Raw genomic sequence first — 14276 nt, forward strand, 5'->3', positions numbered from 1 at the left:
GCAGGTGGACTCTCAACCACTGTGCCACCAGGGAAGCCCTAAGCCGGCATTTTTTTTTTTTTGAGGTGATACCTCATTGTAGATTTGATTTGCATTTCTCTAATAATTAGTGATGTTCAACAGCTTTTCATGTGCCTCTTGGCCATCTGTGTGTCTTCTTTGGAGAAATGTATATTTAGGTCTTCTGCTCATTTTTTTTTTTTATTTTTTGCTTTATAACAAATTTAATCAGTTATACATATACATATGTTCCCATATCCCCTCCCTTTTGCGTCTCCCTCCCACCCTCCCTATCCCACCCCTCCAGGCGGTCACAAAGCACCGAGCTGATCTCCCTGTGCTATGCGGCTGCTTCCCACTAGCTATCTACCTTACGTTTGGTAGTGTATATATGTCCATGCCGCTCTTTCACTTTGTCACAGCTTACCCTTCCCCCTCCCCATATCCTCAAGTCCATTCTCTACTAGGTCTGTGTCTTTATTCCTGTCTTACCCCTATGTTCTTCATGACATTTTTTTTTCTTAAATTCCATATATATGTGTCAGCATACAGTATTTGTCTTTCTCTTTCTGACTTACTTCACTCTGTATGACAGACTCTAGGTCCATCCACCTCATTACAAATAGCTCAATTTCATTTCTTTTTATGGCTGAGTAATATTCCATTGTATATATGTGCCACATCTTCTTTACCCATTCATCTGATGATGGACACTTAGGTTGTTTCCATCTCCGGGCTATTGTAAATAGGGCTGCTATGAACATTTTGGTACATGTCTCTTTTTGAATTATGGTTTTCTCAGGGTATATGCCCAGTAGTGGGATTGCTGGGTCATATGGTAGTTCTATTTGTAGTTTTTTAAGGAACCTCCATACCGTTCTCCATAGTGGCTGTACCAATTCACATTCCCACCAGCAGTGCAAGAGTGTTCCTTTTTTTCCACACTCTCTCCAGCATTTATTGTTTCTAGATTTTTTGATGATGGCCATTCTGACTGGTGTGAGATGATATCTCATTGTAGTTTTGATTTGCATTTCTCTAATGAGCAAAGATGTTGAGCATCCTTTCATGTGTTTGTTGGCAGTCTGTATATCTTCTGTGGAGAAATGTCTATTTAGGTCTTCTGCCCATTTTTGGATTGGGTTGTTTGTTTTTTTGTTATTGAGCTGCATGAGCTGCTTATAAATTTTGGAGATTAATCCTTTTTCAGTTGCTTCATTTACAAATATTTTCTCCCATTCTGAGGGTTGTCTTTTGGTCTTGTTTATGGTTTCCTTTGCTGTGCAAAAGCTTTTAAGTTTCATTAGGTCCCATGTGTTTATTTTTGTCTTTATTTCCATTTCTCTAGGAGGTGGGTCCAAAAGGATCTTGCTGTGATTTATGTCATAGAGTGTTCTGCCTATGTTTTCCTCTAAGAGTTTGATAGTGTCTGGCCTTACATTTAGGTCTTTAATCCATTTTGAGCTTATTTTTGTGTATGGTGTTAGGGAGTGATCTAATCTCATACTTTTACATGTCCCTATCCAGTTTTCCCAGCACCACTTATTGAAGAGACTGTCCTTTCTCCACTGTACATTCCTGCCTCCTTTATCAAAGATAAGGTGACCATATGTCCGTGGGTTTATCTCTGGGCTTTCTATCCTGTTCCATTGATCTATCTTTCTGTTTTTGTGCCAGTACCATACTGTCTTGATTACTGTAGCTTTGTAGTATAGTCTGAAGTCAGGGAGCCTGATTCCTCCAGCTCCATTTTTCGTTCTCAAGATTGCTTTGGCTATTCGGGGTCTTTTGTGTGTCCATACAAATTGTGAAATTTTTTGTTCTAGTTCTGTGAAAAATGCCAGTGGTAGTTTGATAGGGATTGCATTGAATCTGTAGATTGCTTTGGGTAGTAGAGTCATTTTCACACTGTTGATTCTTCCAATCCAAGAACATGGTACATCTCTCCATCTATTTATATCATCTTTAATTTCTTTCATCAGTGTCTTATAATTTTCTGCATACAGGTCTTTTGTCTCCTTAGGTAGGTTTATTCCTGGGTATTTTATTCTTTTTGTTGCAATGGTAAATGGGAGTGTTTCCTTGATTTCACTTTCAGATTTTTCATCATTAGTATATAGGAATGCCAGAGATTTCTGTGCATTAATTTTGTATCCTGCAACTTTACCAAATTCATTGATTAGCTCTAGTAGTTTTCTGGTAGCATCTTTAGGATTCTCTATGTATAGTATCATGTCATCTGCAAACAGTGACAGCTTTACTTCTTCTTTTCCGATTTGGATTCCTTTTATTTCTTTTTCTTCTCTGATTGCTGTGGCTAAAACTTCCAAAACTATGTTGAATAAGAGTGGTGAGAGTGGGCAACCTTGTCTTGTTCCTGATCTTAGTGGAAATGGTTTCAGTTTTTCACCATTGAGGACGATGCTGGCTGTGGGTTTGTCATGTATGGCCTTTATTATGTTGAGGAAAGTTCCCTCTATGCCTACTTTCTGCAGGGTTTTTATCATAAATGGGTGTTGAATTTTGTCGAAAGCTTTCTCTGCATCTATTGAGATGATCATATGGTTTTTCTCCTTCAATTTGTTAATATGGTGTATCACGTTGATTGATTTGCGTATATTGAAGAATCCTTGCATTCCTGGAATAAACCCCACTTGATCATGGTGTATGATCCTTTTAATGTGCTGTTGGATTCTGTTTGCTAGTATTTTGTTGAGGATTTTTGCATCTATGTTCATCAGTGATATTGGCCCGTAGTTTTCTTTCTTTGTGACATCCTTGTCTGGTTTTGGTATCAAGGTGATGGTGGCCTCGTAGAATGAGTGTGGGAGTGTTCCTCCCTCTGCTATATTTTGGAAGAGTTTGAGAAGGATAAGTGTTAGCGCTTCTCTAAATGCTTGATAGAATTCACCTGTGAAGCCATCTGGTCCTGGGCTTTTGTTTGTTGGAAGATTTTTTATCACAGTTTCAATTTCAGTGCTTGTGATTGGTCTGTTCATATTTTCTATTTCTTCCTGATTCAGTCTTGGCAGGTTGTGCATTTCTAAGAATTTGTCCATTTCTTCCAGGTTGTCCATTTTATTGGCATAGAGTTGCTTGTAGTAATCTCTCATGATCTTTTGTATTTCTGCAGTGTCAGTTGTTACTTCTCCTTTTTCATTTCTAATTCTATTGATTTGAGTCTTCTCCCTTTTTTTCTTGATGAGTCTGGCTAATGGTTTATCAATTTTGTTTATCTTCTCAAAGAACCAGCTTTTAGTTTTATTGATCTTTGCTATCATTTCCTTCATTTCTTTTTCATTTATTTCTGATCTGATTTTTATGATTTCTTTCCTTCTGCTAACTTTGGGATGTTTTTGTTCTTCTTTCTCTAATTGCTTTAGGTGCAAGGTTAGGTTGTTTATTCGAGATGTTTCCTGTTTCTTAAGGTGGGATTGTATTGCTATAAACTTCCCTCTTAGAACTGCTTTTGCTGCATCCCATAGGTTTTGGGTCGTCGTGTCTCCCTTGTCATTTGTTTCTAGGTATTTTTTAATTTCCCCTTTGATTTCTTCAGTGATCACTTTGTTATTAAGTAGTGTATTGTTTAGCCTCCATGTGTTTGTATTTTTTACAGCTCTTTTCCTGTAATTGATATCTAGTCTCATAGCATTGTGGTCGGAAAAGATACTTGATACAATTTCAATTTTCTTAAATTTACCAAGGTTTGATTTGTGACCCAAGATATGATCTATCCTGGAGAATGTTCCATGAGCACTTGAGAAAAATGTGTATTCTGTTGTTTTTGGATGGAATGTCCTATAAATATCAATTAAGTCCATCTTGTTTAATGTATCATTTAAAGCTTGTGTTTCCTTATTTATTTTCATTTTGGATGATCTGTCCATTGGTGCAAGTGGGGTGTTAAAGTCCCCTACTATGAGTGTGTTACTGTCGATTTCTCCTTTTATGGCTGTTAGTATTTGCCTTATGTATTGAGGTGCTCCTATGTTGGGTGCATAAATATTTACAATTGTTATATCTTCTTCTTGGATCGATCCCTTGATCATTATGTAGTGTCCTTCTTTGTCTCTTCTAGTAGTCTTTATTTTAAAGTCTATTTTGTCTGATATGAGAATTGCTACTCCAGCTTTCTTTTGGTTTCCATTTGCATGGAATATCTTTTTCCATCCCCTTACTTTCAGTCTGTATGTGTCTCTAGGTCTGAAGTGGGTCTCTTGTAGACAGCATATATATGGGTCTTGTTTTTGTATCCATTCAGCCAATCTGTGTCTTTTGGTGGGAGCATTTAGTCCATTTACATTTAAGGTAATTATCGATATGTATGTTCCTATTCCCATTTTCTTAATTGTTTTGGGTTCGTTATTGTAGGTCTTTTCCTTCTGTTGTGTTTCTTGCCTAGAGAAGTTCCTTTAGCATTTGTTGTAAAGCTGGTTTGGTGGTGCTGAACTCTCTCAGCTTTTGCTTGTCTGTAAACGTTTTAATTTCTCCATCAAATCTGAATGAGATCCTTGCTGGGTAGAGTAATCTTGGTTGCAGGTTTTTCTCCTTCATCACTTTAATTATGTCCTGCCACTCCCTTCTGGCTTGTAGAGTTTCTGCTGAGAGATCAGCTGTTATCCTGATGGGGATTCCCTTGTGTGTTATTTGTTGTTTTTGCCTTGCTGCTTTTAATATGATTTCTTTGTGTTTAATTTTTGACAGTTTGATTAATATGTGTCTTGGCGTATTTCTCCTTGGATTTATTCTGTATGGGACTCTCTGTGCCTCCTGGACTTGATTAACTATTTCCTTTCCCATATTAGGGAAGTTTTCAACTATAATGTCTTCAAATATTTTCTCAGTCCCTTTCTTTTTCTCTTCTTCTTCTGGAACCCCTATAATTCGAATGTTGGTGCGTTTAATGTTGTCCCAGAGGTCTCTGAGACTGTCCTCTGTTCTTTTCATTCTTTTTTCTTTATTTTGCTCTGCAGCAGTTATTTCCACTATTTTATCTTCCACCTCACTTATCCGTTCTTCTGCCTCAGTTATTCTGCTATTGATCCCATCTAGAGTATTTTTTATTTCATGTATTGTGTTTTTAATCGATGCTTGATTTATCTTTAGTTCTTCTAGGTCCTTGTTAACTGTTTCTTGCATTTTGTCTATTCTATTTCCAAGATTTTGGATCTGGGAAATAGAATCTTGGATCATCTTTACCATCATTATTCTGAATTCTTTTTCAGGTAGACTGCCTATTACCTCTTCATTTGTTAGGTCTGGTGGGTTTTTATCTTGCTCCTTCTCCTGCTGTGTGTTTTTCTGTCTTCTCATGTTGCTTATGTTACTGTGTTTGGGGTCTCCTTTTTGCAGACTGCAGGTTCGTAGTTCCCGTTGTTTTTGGTGTCTGTCCCCAGTGGCTAAGGTTGGTTTAGTGGGTTGTGTAGGCTTCCTGGTGGAGGGGACTAGTGCCTGTGTTCTGGTGGGTGAGGCTGGATCTTGTCTTTCTGGTGGGCAGGTCCATGTCTGGTGGTGTGTTTTAGGGTGTCTGCGGACTTTTTATGATTTTAGGCAGCCTCTCTGCTAATGGGTGGCGTTGTGTTCCTGTCTTGCTAGTTGTTTGGCATAGGGTGTCCAGCACTGTAGCTTGCTGGTCGTTGAGTGAAGCTGGGTGCTGGTGTTGAGATGGAGATCTCTGGAAGATTTTCGCCGTTTGATATTATGTGGAGCTGGGAGGTCTCTTGTGGACCAGTGTCCTGAAGTTGGCTCTCCCACCTCAGAGGCACAGCACTGACTCCTGGCTCCTCAATTTGGGATGATTTGTTGTCTATTCATGTATTCCACAGATGCAGGGTACATCAAGTTGATTGTGGAGCTTTAATCCGCTGCTTCTGAGGCTGCTAGGAGAGGTTTCCCTTTCTCTTCTTTGTTCTCACAGCTCCTGGGTCTCAGCTTTGGATTTGGCCCCGCCTCTGCGTGTAGGTCGCCGGAGGGCGTCTGTTCTTCGCTCAGACAGGACAGGGTTAAAGGAGCAGCCTCTTCGGGGACTCTGGCTCACTCAGGCCGGGCGGGAGGGAGGGGCACGGAGTGCGGGGCGAGCCTGCAGCGGCAGAGGTCGGCGTGACGTTGCACCAGCCCGAGGCGCGCCGTGCATTCTCCCAGGGAAGCCGCCCCTGGATCCCGGGACCCCGGCAGTGGCGGGCTGCACAGGCTCCCGGAAGGGCGGTGTGGACAGTGACCTGCGCTCGCACACAGGCTTCTTGGCGGCGGCAGCAGCAGCCCCAGCGTCCCACGCCCGTCACTGGGCTCCGCGCTTTCAGTCGTGACTCGCGCCCGTCTGTGGAGCCCCTTTAAGCAGCGCTCTTAATCCCCTCTCCTCGCGCACCAGGAAACCAAGAGGGAAGAAAAAGTCTCTTGCCTCTTCGGCAGCTCCAGAGTTTTCCCGGACTCCCTGCCGGCTAGCTGTGGCTCATTAGCCCCCTTCCGGCTGAGTTCTCGCCGCCAGCCCCAGTCCTCTCCCTGCGCTCTGACCGAAGCCCGAGCCTCAGCTTCCAGCACCGCCGGGGCGAGCAGACAAGCCTCTCGGGCTGGTGAGTGCCGCTCGGCACCGATCCTCTGTGCGGGAATCTCTCCGCTTTGCCCTACCCAGGTATGTGGGGAGTTTCTTGCCTTTTGGGAGGTCTGGGGTCTTCTGCCAGTGTTCAGTAGGTGTTCTGTAGGAGTTGTTCCACGTGTAGCTATATTTCTGGTGTATCCGTGGGGAGGACGGTGATCTCCGCGTCTTACTCTTCCGCCATCTTACCCGGAAGTCAGCCGGCATTTTTAAATCCACTTGCTTTCAAACTGACTTGAGGAAATTTGGAGAATAGAAAGCTGAGAAGAGTAGAATATTGAATCGCAGGAAAAGACTGAGAATTAAATACAGACTTGGACCAAATAATGACTAGATGTGAAACTGCAGGAAATTCTCTGCAAATACTCAGGGTGCAAACCCCAGCGGGGCTGGGAACCTGGGTGACAAGGAAACGGTGCAGGAACATTGAGCGGACCGTGGAGGAGGGTCTCCTGACGCCGAGCCCAGACCGTGGAAGAGCCTGGCTTCCCCCAGTGGGTGGTGGAAACGCTAATGCTTGAGTCATTACACTCACTGGACATGGCCCAGAAAACAGGGCGTCAGGACCAATCACACAGCACACCGTCGGGCGGTCTGCACGCAGGGTGAATGCCGTTCCTTTCTGTCTCTAGTTTCTATAGTTTGGGTATTTGTTTCTTTGACACTGGTTGGTATATTTTACCTTCAGTTTTATTCTTAGAAATTTGGTAATCATTTCCTCCATAGTCAGATGTAGTATTGTGAAAATCTATTCAGATTTGGAAGAGGCTAAGAATTGCTTAGTCCCGGCTAAACAACTAAGAGTGCATTCCCAGAGATTTCCCAGAGTTGGAGGTGAGAGTGCATGCATGGCGTGGGAGTTCCATGCATCAGGTGTGGGCCAGCTGGAGAGCAAGCTGGCCCAGTCACCTTCGCACGTCCTGGGAGGCAGTTTCCCTGGTCGGGGAGAGAGGGTGGGGTGAGTCCTTTGGGGCATGAGCGCACCAGTCCTCGGGCTGAGGAGGGCAGTGCAGGAGGCCAGCCAGAGAGGGGCGGTCACTCTCCCTGGAACGTTTCTTCAGCTGTGTTTGCAGGGAGCAGTCTCAAGGGGTGACGTACAGTTTTCCTTTGGGACTTGCTAACCACTGATGACGGAGAGGTGCCGTCCCCAAGTTCAGGGACCCCCAAGCACGGGCAGCACCCGCAAGCCCCGTGCACACACCACCTGAGATGGGCAAGGGTACCTAAGCAGGCACAAGGCTCTTGCTGCTGGCGGTGCTGCGAGTCACAATGCCCTTTGTCTCCGGTCCAGGGATCGCGTGTCTTCCATGTCCTCGAGACAGTAAGCGGCTGACTTAGCAGCAGCTGGTGGCGGGCGGGTGGATCCCAGCCCTGACCCACACCCCTGCGCTTCACAGCACAACGTGGGGTGTACACGCACTGCTTCACACCTTGCTTTTTTCACATAACGATATCCCTTAGAAATCTTCCTATTCCTCCAGAGGACTTCTCTACAGGGGCCCAGTATACAGATGAACGCACTCCGCTATAAGCCGTCCCCTCCTGGTGGGTCAGTATTGGGTCACTCATATTATTTCACTTGCCAACATTGCGGTAGTAAATCACTTTTACATACATCACTTTCACACAACGTGCAGAGATACAACAGCCACACCAAACAGAAGGCCAGTTGCTTCGTTCTCACCACGAACCTGTGAGCTTTGCTAGGAAGCAGCTGTGCGCAGCCCTCGAAGGGACCAGAGGGGGACAAGGGGGCATGGCCCCTCCTATGCCCCCCATGGGGTCATAAGGATCTCAGGATGGAAATTGCTGGATGGAAGGGAGGCTGTATTGCCGCTACCTACCTCCCATCTGCCCTGCTGCTCTTTAGGGAAAACGGAGAGCCTGGGCCATCAAATCAGAAAGCTCAGCACCCTCTCCCTGCTGCTGCCGCTGTTCTCAGGTGTGAGCCTGTTTTGAGAGCCCCTGAAATGCAGCCCCAGAAGTGAGGCCGGGGTCCCAGGCGGCTCCTGCTCGGTGCGGGGCCCAGGGAGGGGCCGCCCCACCAGGACCCCCACACCTCCTGTGAGAGGCGGTTCCAGAGAGGGACGTGCTGGCCCCGGCATCCTGCTGTCCGTGCTGGCCTCTTAGGGGTGTCAAGAGTGGCCCTCAGCCCAGGCTGCACTTTCACAGGAGCCTCAGGGCCCAGACTGCCTGGTGCCCAGACCTCCTGCTGCTCCAGGGCTGGGCCTTGAGTCCAGAGGCAGAGACATGCCCCAGCTTCAGGGCAAAGCCGCAGAGGTGAGCGGAGCAGAGAAGCAAGTGTCCCTTCGTGCAGGAATCCGGGGCTCTGAGGGACGCTGTTTCCACGCAGGGAAGGTGGCCGACGGTCCTGAGTTTGCCTCAGAGGCATAGGCGGGCGGGCGGGGACTGGCCTGCAGTCTGTCCTCACAGACATCCTTCCGTCCTGAGCACAAGGCCCTCCCGTCAGAGAATCTTCCAATTAAGGAACGAATCTTCCTCAACCACAGACCTGCGTCCCGCCCTGTCTGGGTCACACACGTGTGGAGACACGGCCCTCAGGTCCTTCAGGCCAGGAATCGGGGTTCACACACTCGGGACCCCACTGGGCTGGGATTGGGGAGTGAACGGAGTTCTGGGTGTGACTCTGGCCTCACAACTGAGCCAGGTGTGCACACGCACCCCCACCCCAGTAACTTTTGCCCCACTGGCTGGCTATTTACAGGTGAACTTGAGGCTTGGATGCAGGGGGACGGGGGGGCGGTGCCGGGTGAGGTGGAGAGCAGACCCATTGCCCCACGGGGAGGGCAGCGGCCGCAGGGCTCTGACGCCTCCTCTGTCCACCAGGTCTGGACGTCAGGCAAGCCCAGGTCGTCGTCCTGGCCTCGGGGACCAAGTGCATCAGCGGCGAGTACATCAATGACCAGGGGCTGGTGGTCAACGACTGCCATGCGGAGATCGTGGCCAGGAGGGCGCTGGTCCACTTCCTGTATACACAGCTGGAGCTGCACCTGAGGTGAGCGGGGATCCCGGGCAGCCATGAAGCCCCCGCGCCTGGTGTCCGTCTATCCCGGCCGACCCTGAACGTGCCAACGGCCATGCCCCAAAAGCACACCAGCCCCTCCCAGACTCCAGGCCGAGTCTGTTTCCCTCCCCAGGCCTCGTCCTGGGGCCTCCAGGCTCAACTGCCCAGACGAGCCCAGCCAGCAGCTCTGAGCCCTGTCCTCCTGTGTGGGGCGGGCTCTCCCTGCACCCACCCCGCAGTGGGAACCTTTCCTGCACCTGGTCCCCAGGCACCACGACGGAGGTGGCCAGTGATGGGCTCCGTCTCCCCGTTTCTGGCCTTCTCCTCCTCCCTGCATGTTTGCATCTTAAGTGGGGGGGGGATCCATAATGAAGACCCTGAGCAACGTGCCCAGATGTGGGATGCCTAGTGCTGTTGGGCGGCCATCAGGAAGCAGCAGGCTGTCCCCTGGGGGGCATCTCCCTCTACGACCCCCTGAGCAGTAGCAGAATCACGGGTGGCTGTAGGCACAACGTGTGTCTCTGCCAGAACTGCTGTCCTTCCACACCCTCCTGAGCAGCGTTCCTCAAACCCACTAGCAACAGGGGCCTGGGGGCTTCAGGCGGCGACTCCCGCCTGCCCGTGGCCTGTGCCAGGGCCACACAAAGGGAAGGCGGGTCCAGAGGTGCTGAGTAGACTCAGGAAAGTGATGCCTTCACACACTCAGATAATTTCTGTCTGAGCCCCTGATTTGCAGTTTCTCCTTGGTTCCAGGCTGGCAGATGGTGCGGCCAGGGTTGAATGTGGGGAAGGGAGTTGGAAATCTCTCCAAATGTGGGAAGGGTTTCTCTCCTGAATATCCAACTGCCAGGTCAGAAATGTTTCCAAACACCCTTAACTCTGGATGTGTCACCGTGGTCCCAGGCTGACGTTTAGGGCTGGCTGTGTGCTGGCACTAAGCTGCAGGCCGGGGGCACCCAAGCCCCTGCCCTCAGGGGGTCGGGGTTAGGGGACAGAGACCAGCAACGGCTGCAGAAAGCCAGGGCCAGGCGTTTGCTCCGAGGTTTTGGGGAGGGCCTGGGGGGCCTGGCAGCAGGAGGAGCCCAGTCAGGGAAGCAGAAAGGCTGGTGGGATGCCTCAAGGGTTCCCGGGGAGAAAATGTCTGCTCTGCTGCCTGCGTGCTCTCAGAATCCATCACCAATGGGGCAGAACCTGTAAAAACAGCAAGACCGGCGGGAAGGAGCTGCCCATGACTGGTGAGAACGGGTCTGGGAGGGGCCACAGCTAGGCCCGCTCTGTGCCGGGGGTGCTCCGCACCGCCACTGAGAAGCGGGGCACGGGGGGTGTCATGTGGGGAGGACAGCGCCGGGGCCAGGCCGAGGCGGAAGAAGAGGGGTCCCCGCGCCGGATTCCTCACTGGGCTGCGGGCGAGCCCTGCCTTTCTATCCCTGTTCTCCGTCTGACAGAGAACCATCTGCCCACGGCGGCCGTGTAGAGCGCAGCGTCCTGCGGGCACACAGGGAGCATCGTGACCCACAGGACGGCCGTGTTACAGACACATTCGGGGTCATGTGTACCGAGGACGCTGGGCTTGTGAAGGATGGGCTTGACCGTGGGCGGCGGGGAGGCCGAGGATGCAGCCTCTGCGGGCCGGTGGCTCTCACCGAGCTGCTCCGCGGCTGGTCCAGAAGGTTTCATGCAGGAAATGGATCGGGCGCCCTGGTCGGCCTCCCGTAGCTGACGGGGCCCCTCTCTGTCCCCAGCAAGCGGCGCGAGGACAGCGAGCGCTCCATCTTCGTGCAGCTGCAGGAGGGCGGCTACCGGCTGAGGGAGGATGTCCTGTTCCACCTCTATGTGAGCACATCCCCCTGCGGAGACGCGCGGCTCCACTCGCCCTACGAGCTCACCACGGACCGTAAGTGCCCAGCTTTCTGCCTTTGTGTTCGAAGAGCCCGAGACTCTCCTCCCTGGTTGGCGGGTCCCGCTGTCCGCTCAGACACCGCCTGCTTGCCTGGGTGGCGTGGCCCTGAGGGGCAGGCGAGCGCATCTGCAGCATCGGAATGGCATCCTCTAAAACCTCGGTCCAAGGGCCCACATCTCTGGGGACAGCGTAGCTGGAGACAGGACAGAGGCTCTCTAATTGCTGGGGCCCCGTCGCTGCAGCAGGTCAGGAGTAAATCACAGAACAGGCTGAAGTAGCACAGAGGTGGGCCACGTAGAGGTGGAGCTGACCCCAGGGCTGCGTCTGCCTCTGTCTGCACATGGGGGAGGGTAAAGACATCTCCCTGGGCACCTGGCCTCTCCCACAAAGGGTGTGAAAGCCCTGGGCGGGACCTGCCCTCTCGGGTATTTTAGGAGAGCAGGTGACCACAGACGTAGTCGCGTCCACCCAAGAGGTGACACCATGGTCCTGGGGGGAGGATACCGCAGCCTCCTCTGTGCAGGTCTCGTGGGGTCAGTGTCTCCCCAGGTGCCATTAGGAAAGTCTGTTACTGACACTACGTGTGTGCGTTACACATGCTCGTAGACACACCACACACACACATGCACACACACACAGACACATGCAGACACACGTGAACTCCTCCAGAAGCAGCATGAGGCAAATGTGACGAGGGCGGGGACATGGAGTATCTGTGTGTGATGAGGGGTCAGCCCCTGCTTAAGATGCTGAGGCACCCATGGCTCGTTGTACTCAGAGGGAACCTACAGCAGAAGGAGACAACGCAGTTATTGAAGGCGTGTTTGGGCCCTGACCCCCCCCCCCGGAAAGTCCACTGTGTTCTGATTACCAAGGGAAGGAGCGATGAGCACTTTCTGAGTGCCGGCTGCATCCTGGCTTGTGGTGAATGCCTCCGCCTAAGATAAGGACGTGCAGGAAAATAGCTCTCTTTAAAACCCTGCATGAATTTAACCAATTTCTCTAATACTCAGATTGTATGCGGGTCCAAAAAAATGCCTTCTGCTTTTACCAGTGTTCCTCCAAGCCCATCGCTTTCCCCTCTGGGGAACGGTTGGACAGAGTCCCCTGTAATAGGGTACCGGTAACATTTCCATTGCTGTCTTAGCACGGGCTGCCCTCCTGAACAGCACAGGCTGGGTGGCTTATAAACAGCAGACATGGATTCCTCACAGTTCTGGGGGCTGGGAGTCCAAGATCAAGGTGCTGGTAGATTCGGTGTCTGGTGAGAACCCGTTTCCTTTTTCACAGACGGCATCTTCTCTCTGTGTCCTCACCTGGAGGGAGGGGCAGGGAGCTGTGTGGATCTCTTTATAAGGGCACTGATCCCATCATGGGGGCTCCACCCTCATGACCTCATCACCTCCTAGAGGACCCACCTCCTGACACCATCACCTTGGGGGTTAGGTGTCAACATACAGAATCTGGGGACACACACATTCAGACCATAACACCCACCTATGGAAAGTCAGTGGGAGAATCAAGTCAAACAGAGAGTCACGAAAGGGAACCTAATCAATGTCAGGGAACTTCCAGGGAGCTGCCCCAGGAGGAGAGCAGGCTGGGGGACTGGCAACGCGAGCAGTGGGCTTGGTCCCTCCAAAGGCCCCTGGGGTTGTGCAGAGTGTTTCTTCTGACCGCGCAGCCTCAGAGAGAGAGAGAGAGGAGAAAACATGAGAATTCATTTTCTCGGAGGCGCTCGTCAGGCTGGATCTACATGGTACCAATTCCCCACACGAAATTGTGAAATATGGTCCATTAGCTACTTGGAATTATCCTTCCATTTTCTCTCAGAAGACCTGGCATCATGGAGACCCAGCCAGGAGCCCTCCAGTTCCAGGAGGAAAAGTCCTGCAGAACTCTGGGGAGGCCCTGACTCACCAGCTTCCTGCCGGCCGGAGTCGGGGAGCCCATCCCGCCCCGCCCCCCCGAGACTGTGCTCTCTGCCAGGGACGGTTCCAGGTCATCAGCCTCCCCAGCCTTAATTCCAACATGCAAAGCCGGTGGTTTAGAAAAACAAGCAGATACGTTCTCAGTGCACCCTGGGGTTCTCCTCCAGGCACAGAAATCTTTTACTTCGTGGTGTCTTAAGAAGTGGCAGGTGCAGGTAGAAGGGACAAAACAAAGCGTTTTCCTCACATTTTTGCTGCAGATGTGCCTGCAGAAATGAGAAGCTGCTCCTAGGTTATTTTGGCTGGTGTTTCTCCCCAGGGTTCCCACAGGGGCCCCAAGCGGGTACCTGGCGGGTCTGTCCCTCAGACGGCCAGCAAGTGTCCTGCATCACCTTCCTTACTCGTCGGCCAGGGCAAGAAACCCCGAATGCCTGCCGTCCCCCACGTGGAGGACCTTTACAGGTGGCTCAGCCTTCTCCATTTGCCGAGGCACAAACGCCCCGGAATTGTTTTGTTTTAGAGAGAATTGGCTAATGCGGGGACGGGGTGACCCTGCTGGTGGCTCACTCTAAGGGTGCCTCCTTCGCTGGACCTCGGAGGAGTGGGTGTGGGTGATGGGGATCCTTAGGGGTCCCCTCCGGGGCAGAGGTGACAGTGACAGGCCCCCTGGAGGCAGGGCCTGCCCGAGGGGCGTTTAGCAGGGATGGGCGTTCCCACCTCCTGCAAGCCACCCCTGCAGAAGCCCAGCCTCACTGCCCCATGGCCTCAGGGTCCACGCTCCTGAACAGGCCCAGGGCACCCGACCCTGAAGGTCACGGCAATGTCCTC

At 50.8% G+C, this 14276-nt stretch overlaps 1 protein-coding gene across 1 annotated transcript in view; it reads left to right on the plus strand.

The window, feature by feature from the left end:
• The window catches only part of ADARB2 (adenosine deaminase RNA specific B2 (inactive)), a gene marked incomplete at both ends in the record, with an annotated part of 387024 nt that overhangs the window by 354769 nt on the left and 17979 nt on the right, over window positions 1-14276 (plus strand). The window contains 2 exons of the mRNA XM_081230118.1: window positions 9440-9608; window positions 11360-11511. Coding sequence (XP_081086244.1) covers window positions 9440-9608; window positions 11360-11511 — 321 coding nt within the window. The remainder of the gene's footprint in view (window positions 1-9439; window positions 9609-11359; window positions 11512-14276) is intronic.

Source organism: Mesoplodon bidens (assembly GCF_964165515.1).
Source record: "Mesoplodon bidens genome assembly, chromosome: 3".
NCBI classification, from domain to species: Eukaryota; Metazoa; Chordata; class Mammalia; order Artiodactyla; family Ziphiidae; genus Mesoplodon; species Mesoplodon bidens.